The sequence below is a fragment of the Ochotona princeps genome, chromosome X (assembly GCF_030435755.1).
Source record: "Ochotona princeps isolate mOchPri1 chromosome X, mOchPri1.hap1, whole genome shotgun sequence".
Lineage (NCBI taxonomy): Eukaryota > Metazoa > Chordata > Mammalia > Lagomorpha > Ochotonidae > Ochotona > Ochotona princeps.
This window is the reverse complement of record NC_080865.1, coordinates 99,902,179-99,910,005: the sequence shown is the minus strand read 5'-3', so window position 1 is coordinate 99,910,005 and position 7,827 is coordinate 99,902,179. Positions and strand designations below refer to the sequence as shown.

Below are 7,827 nucleotides of genomic sequence, written 5' to 3'. Positions count from 1 at the left end.
ATAAATCAATCTTTAAAAAAATAAAAAAATTAAAAAAAAATAACAGTGACTCAACAAGGGGAAAAATGGGCTGCATTTTTCCTCCTGTTACCTGAAAACATAATGGTGCACCTATAATAAACATAGTCCTACAAATGTCTGGGTCATATATACCAGGTGGAATTCTTTACTGAACATGTGCATATTTTGCATTGTGACATTTAATCAAGACATTAATATGAGTAGAAGGTTGTTGATTTAAGACAAGCTTGAGATCCACTAAAATTACTTGTTGCACGTTTTTCCTTCTGGTGGCTGCGGAAGCTTCATCTTTCCTTTGGGCATCATTAGACGTCTTAGCTCCTGAAGTGCAGCTTTAATGGTATATGGATTTTGCCATTTTGCTAACACTGGTATGCTCCATGCATCTACCATTACACTGGAATTATTTCTCCTATTCAAATTAATTTTTGTTACAAATCTAACTGACGGAGGAGCTTCTGGTCGTTTAGGTCCACATTCTGCTTTCAGGCTATGTATCCTGTTCCCATCATTTGTCCTTGCTGGCCTAATAGTCACGCCTGCCCACCTTGTAAGTGCTGTAGCTCCATCATCTGCAGGTCCCCAGCTAACTGCATCATCACCTACTCCTCTTTGTCCTGCTTCAAGTCCTTTCAACAAGCCAAAATTACGGGCACCTTGAACTCCTGCGGAGACCGCCATTTCCTCCTGCAGCCCGACACAGCCAACTGGAATGAACTTTTGTAACTGTGGTGGGAATCACTAGAACTGTTAATTTTGAAATCACATAAAACACTCGCTAGTTTTCAATAGCTTCTATGTTTTGTCTTTTGCTTCTTACTATATTTGTGGTCTTTAAAACATTTGCAGAAAATTTCTATTAGGAATAATTACACATAGGATTCAATATATTTTTTCAAAAAACAAACTTCTTTGGCTCTGTTCCAAGAATTTTTCATAATTCCTTCATTTTTACCCTTGCAAATTTTAAGTCTGTGTCTCAATACGTTACGTAAAGACATACAAATAAAAATAATAATATCAAATAACTCCACTTACACTTAGGAATGTGTTTCTGTGTTCTTTTAGATAATTCCACAACTTGTTTAGAATGTACCATTTTGTATAAATTATTTTGATTTTATACACAGGGAACTGTACTGAATGTTTTATATGGACTATTTAAATCACACAAAAACTCTTCCTTAGTGTCTTTATTTGCAAGTAATAAAAATAAACATATCAATTCCAGCATTGAAAATGCCAGCACATTAGTGTACGTCAGCGTAAAATGTCCTCCAAATGGGGTATCAAGCCAGGGTGCCTTACATACAGGGCAGTATCTCAAATCGCCACATTTGTTCATTCTGATGAAAACAACACAATTACCTCTGCTGGTACCACACAACTGACATTACAACTCAATTTTCATAGCATGGGCAATGGATGTTATGAATGTTTGAATCTGCTTTTGGGTGAGTTATAGATGATAGAATTTTCTCAAATGAAGTATGCCCACATTTTCTGACAACCAAAATGCTAATAGTTTCAGAAATGTCCATCTCCTATGTTGCGCAATAACATGTTTTTTTTAACTATTTCACTTCCAAATGTCAACAGAACAAGTAATAAAATCTAACCTAATAAACCTGTTAAGCAGTCAGAAAAAAAATTCATAGCTTAAATCAGTGGACAGAATGGGAAAGGTCATTTGAAAAATACTTAAAGAAAAGGAAAAAGGCAACAACAAACAAACAAAAAGTAGTAGCATATACAAGACCTTGCATTCATCCTAACAAAGATGGCAGCAACTATCTTCAATATTCATGAGCATAGTAACACATAGCTATTAAGTTTGCAAAAATAATATCAAAGCATGTGACAGACACTTGGACAACAAAAAATGTCTCTTTTGTGATGTCAGCATCTTGGACTGATTACGTTTGAGTCCCAGCTCTATCCTCGATTCTAACTTCCTGTTAAGGAAGGTGTATTCTGTGAGGCAATAGGTAAGGGCTCAGGTACTTGCCACCCGTGTGAGAAATCCAAATTGATCTCCTGGTTCTTGCCTGGGACAGGATCAGCTCATGAGGAATCTTCCCCATTCTGTCTCTCTCTGGATCTCTCCATTGCAAATAAATATTTGAAAGACACAAAACCAGATATGTCAAAATGAATATGCAATGTAGAAGAGTGATTCATAGTTCTGGCTTTAAATAATAGGACTCATCATTTATATGGCTTGTGAGGTTGGGCAAAATACCTAATTACTCTGACTCTCTGTTTCTTTATCTGAAACATGGAGTTAACAATTGTACAGAATCTTGAAAGTTCGCGCAAAAAGGCATTAGAAGGCCAGTTACCTCTAGGTGCAGAACAAGTTTTCATGGGAGTTTCCTGCTTCTGGAGCAGCCAGTTAGGTCCCTGGGACAGCAGAGTCTTCACATACACACATTTGACACAAGCACAGGGCATGAAACAGAGGAGGAAGAAGGCAGTACCTAACAGAAAACTAATGCTAATTTGTTTAAAGGTTTATTATTTTTTTATTGCAAAGTCAGATATACAGAGAGGAGGAGAGACAGAGAGGAAGATCCCCCGTACGATGACTCACCCCCCACCCCAACTGGCCGGCCGCAATGGCTGGAGCTGTGACGATCCGAAGCCAGGGGCCCAGAATCTCCTCCAGGTCTCGCACCCGGGCTCAGGGGCCCAGGTCTCTGGACCGTCCTCAACCGCCCTCCCAGGCCACAGGTAGGGAGCTGGATGGGAAGCAGTGCCTCCCAGGTCACAAGCAGGGAGCCGGATGGAAAACAGGGACACCTGGACCGGAATCGACACCCATATGGGATCCCAGCGCTCTCAAGGCGAGGACCCCAACCACCAGGCCACCGCGTCAGTCCGAGAACTCATGCTAATTTGAAAACTACTAGTTAAGCTGTTAATTTATCAGTATAAAACCTCAAAGATTTTTTACTCAAAAATTGCTTTTTCAACTATATATGCTGAAGTTTTAGGCCTATTTTTTATTAATATGTTAACTATACCACATGTTTTGTGAGATCAAAATGCCTGGTACACTCCTAACTACCAAGTTTATGAATTAAAATACTGGGCATTGGAGAGGGAAATCAGAAGAAATGGAAGGTGGCTATTCCCACAGTAGTATTATAAAATGGCTATGGTAACACCATTTTTTCTTTCTGTACAACTGGTCAGATTTCAACGATCAGTTATTGAGGGTTTGTTATACAACGCCAGAAGAGAAGCTCTGCAAAGGACATGGAGATTTTGTGTATGTGTGTTTGTTTATTTGTGTGTACATATGTAATAGATAATAAGAAATTTATCTTTTAAAATAATAAAGAAAGGCAAGGTTTTTTGTTTGGTAGGGTCAAACTTTTTCCAATCAATGTGTAGTTCTTTTAGCATACACATTTCCTTACACATTTTGAAAACCTTTCCTCTGCATCTCATAGTAATTGTATCAAGATCATGTGACATCCTGCATGTGCTTCCTTTCTATTGGCACTGATTTAGGAACTGTTTCTGTATTGGCCCCTCTGAGTAGCTGAGTGATCCTGAGGAGGAGTATAGTTGGCTAAGTCAGAAACTCAGCATCTCAGCAGCCAAATCAACACCATGAAATAAGAAGTCTGAACGTCAGAGCTAGCCTTTTTCTTCATGTTATATTCAGCTTTGTTTCTTTCAGTAGAAGACTACCTAAGAAAAGCTATGTCTTAAAAAAAAATTAAACTATTTTCTAGTGGAAAATTTCAAATATATAATCTGTATTTGTAATGGATATGGTGGAGAAGTAATGTGAAAAAGAACACACACTGATGCATCATAAACATTTGAATAATAATTATGCTCAGCAATTACCAAATATCAATTGTAGTTCAAGTAACACACCAAATACTAGGGGCAAAATACATATATTCAAATAACCTAGACAAAATTTTCTGAAAAGTTTGAAATTGACTATTAAGTGTTTTACCCCATGGTATACAATTTTAAATAGTTGTCTATCGTCCATGTTGTCATATAGCATCATGCACTTACTATACAAATATGAAATCTCTAAGTTTTGCCACAATGCACTCCAATAAACTGCAAGGCAAGTCAGATCGATTTAAAGGAGATGTATTTTTCAAAGGAACAAAGTTATTGTCGAAGTTTGTACCCTTAACCAGTGCTTAAACATTAGACATGTCATCCGTATGATGCACAGTATCTCGGGACAAGCAGTAACCCATGAGCATAAGAATGTACTGTGTTTAGTAGAAATTAATTGTACATGCAAGCACTGATAATAACGCATCTGTTTTTTGAACTTTAAAGCAGTCTTGAAGAAGTTTTGGTGATGTTTGTTTCTTAAAAGGACTCTCATGCTGGGAAAAATATCAAGGCTTTATTTCCTCTCTTGATAAACATCCTTTTTGTCTGCAGTCACTTGGAAATATTCCATTGGCTATTATGTGTAAAAACTGCTTTACAGCATCTATTATTGGAGTGGGAAAAAGAGAAAAAAACCACCCAACAACACTGCACATGGTAATTGCTAAGATCTAAATTTGAGTGTCATCTGTGCAACTAATTTCCTATATGGCCCAAGCAGTAATGATTTTTCCTTGTGCCTCCCTCTCTCAGTCTCTGCGAAGACACTGTGTTAGGTGAACTTGGAAAGCTTCCGCAGGAATCTAACTTTCCAAAATCTGGTTTGGAGGACGCAGGTTCTTTTATTTTATTTTTTAATTAAAAATAGTTTCAATTTTTAAAATCATGATGAAATTACAAAACCAGGTGTCCCATATACTCCATAACCTTCCTTCCCAATTATTAGCATCTCATATCAGTGTATTTGTTGCAATTAATGAACCACACCTAGGTTCTCCTATTTAAATACACATACACACACACACACACACACACACACACACACACACACACGTATACATCAAAGGCAGGGAGTTTGAGTGGGAACTGAGAGAGGAGAGATATCTTCCATTTGGCAATTCACTTCCAAAATCGTTGTAACAGCCAGACGAACTCCGCCTGGCCCTCTCATGCAGGTGACAGGGATCCAAGCACTTGAGCCACCACTCATTCCCTTTCTAGGTGCATTACCAGGGAAGCAGATCAAAAGTGGACTGTGAGGGGGATGAATTTAACTCTGATAATGGAATGCTGGTATATGCTGGTATTTTGTGTGTGTGTGTGTGTGTGTGTGTGTGTGCGCACACATACCTAAGTACGTTTTATACTTTCCGTTCTTCATGGTATCTAGTCCTTAGATTCTGCTGTGCGGTATTGTAGAGTGGAAGTTTCATGAATGTAGTACTGTTGACAAATTTGTGAGCTCCAGTTTAAAGCTTAAAAGAGAGCGTTCCACAGGTTGGATCGTTTGCTTTGTAATAATAGCAGTGCTTACATACGCATAATGCGATAGATCACGGTGATTTCACAAGGCATCTAGAAATCCTTAATCCAAGTTCTGTTTCTTCCTTTGCTTTGAGATAAATATACTAAATGACTTGACTTCTCCAACATAGAATATCCTGTTTCTTTATTGTGGAATTATTGTAAATATTGAGATAACATAAAATATTTTATATGTGTTTCCTTTTTATGGTCATGAACTGGAGTAATTATGTCAAACCTGGACATTTGGCAATGTATTAGTGAAGCACTCCCCAGTGGGTCTGAGCAAAGGAATTAGGAGGCATGATCAGGATGCTAATTAACTGTCAGCTTATTTTGAGGAGATCAACCTAACAAAGACTGACAAGACCCTATTGCTGTTTATCAGTGTTTGTTAATTCACTTACAATATGTGGACTGACTATAAACCTAGCAGGAATGACAGAGGATGCCAGGTGCAGTGAAATCCCAGGATAAATGAACATCCCAGGCACTAGTGAATTCTTCTAAAAATTACTAATTTCTGAAATCAGTCCCTGGACATTGAATTGTGTAGCTAGGAGTCTGTATGTTAAAAGAATCTCTTTGCATTACTAATGAACAGCCACAGCTGAGACTCCTTGGAGCAGCATAATTCGTTGCTTTTTCAAGTGAAGAAAATTGAGTAGCAGCAGGAAGACTAAGTTATAAAAGCAGAAAATTGAACAAGGTTCTTTTAGCTAATAATTTGATCTCTCCATAGCACAGGTGTGCCTGGCACACATATAGGTTCAGATTTGTGGTATTTCTTACAAGGCTGTCTGTGCTGAACTCAAGCTTCTGTTCTCCTGTACATAATGAAAGCCATGAAGGATTAGAGCCATTTACCATGGACATCCATCTACAGTGTAACATTGACACATTGTTGCTAGTGTAAGCTCACCCAAGTCAGGTTTCTACAATGAAACGGAACCCAAAGTCAAAAGAGTCAGCAGTTTTGTAATACACATGAAGCAGATGCAACAAGAAAGGCATTTTCCTACAGTCTTTTGGGGTTTTATTGGTATCCCAGGTCTCCAGGTACAGCAAGAGGAGACAGAAATAACTCAAATGGGTTTGAGCAGCAGGTTAGCTTGCTGTGTTAATTTGTATGCAACTAAGGGAAATGTCATTTTATATGTACTTTCTAAGGTATCATAAAGTTTATTAGTTGCTCTCATGACCAAATAGTCATGTATCCCACTGACATGTAGAATTCAGATATTAAGACAAAATATGAAACAGGTCATACTCAAACTTACAATTTTAGAGAAACTTAGTGGCATTTGGAAAAATCATTCCTATTTTTGGTTCTGCTTCAGAGCTTTCTGTGGTAATGTTTTGCAGAAAGACGCACAAAAGAAGAATGTGCCCTCAGTTCGCATCTCACATGAAAGAAGAATTTTCATGTGAGCAGACAGATTAGTGAACCAAGCAATATTTATTAATATGTATCCATTTCTGCCACAGTAATTAGGAGTATTTTGGGGTGAACTTTGAGACAGATTCCAAAGTCTGTGAGAGTCCAGTATTTTTAAACGGTTTCAGAGAGTTAAAAACAAAACAAAAACAACAACAACAAAAACTACCAATAGCTCAAAGCAAAAGCTGTCAGGACGGTGTGACTGGTAAGTTGTTTTGGTTCTCATAGTTGTTAGTTCAGAAGGCGTGGAATCACTGTCTCCTTGCTTTTTCGTGGTAAAACTGGAAATACCAAAGGGATGGGGATTGTCAATTTTTATCTGGCCAAAGAAAACTTTAGTGGAGAGACAGGTTTTTGGCACTTTCTCAAAGAGACTACCTTTTTCCTCATGCAAATGGAGACCCTATCTAACTGACTATTAGTCACAATATCATGGGAAAATTGATCGCTATTTTGCCTTTCAAAGGCAACTTCTGAGAGGAAACAAGATCTTGCATATTTTCTAAGAGACTTTCCTTCGTTGTCATTTGACAGGGACCTGGCCTATCAGCGCATCTAACTTGCTGTGGTAGTTGTTTCTCATGTATAGCTTTGTAAAAGACTTCATATACAATGTTTCCAAGCAACTCCCTAATATTTCCTTAGACCGGGCAAACTAGGTCTGTTGTCCAAAGTGCAGAGCAAGAGTTTGGTAGATTTTTTTGTTTTTGTTTGTTTTTTCTTGTCTAGGCTCCAGGAAAAGTTAGCTGTGACGTTGCTCAGAAATTGAAGTTTCGGCTGAGAGCTGCGTGATCTGTTCATGCCCAGATCCTTGGGTGAGTGCTTGCTCCTGGGCCTTCCTTGATGGCTCAGCGATGCCACGCTCTTCAGGGAATCTCTGATGGCCAGGTGGCCTCCAGCTCCTCCATAGGTTGCATTGCGTCAGGAAGTCCTCTAGCATTAGGGTTCCCGTGTACTTGAGA

The 7,827-nt window shown here is 38.4% G+C and overlaps 1 protein-coding gene across 1 annotated transcript; it reads right to left on the bottom strand.

The window, feature by feature from the left end:
- Nucleotides 1–264: 264 nt before the first annotated feature.
- LOC101530292 (ubiquitin-conjugating enzyme E2 variant 2-like) lies at nt 265–702 on the bottom strand. Its single transcript, XM_036497832.2, has one exon. It carries the CDS (start codon nt 700–702, stop codon nt 265–267), a length of 438 nt encoding a protein of 145 aa, XP_036353725.2.
- Between the last annotated feature and the right edge of the window lie 7,125 nt (nt 703–7,827).

Coding starts and splice junctions, on each gene's coding strand:
- LOC101530292 (XM_036497832.2), bottom strand. CDS start 702: ATGGCGGTCTCCGCAGGAGTTCAAGGTGCCCGTAATTTTGGCTTGTTG.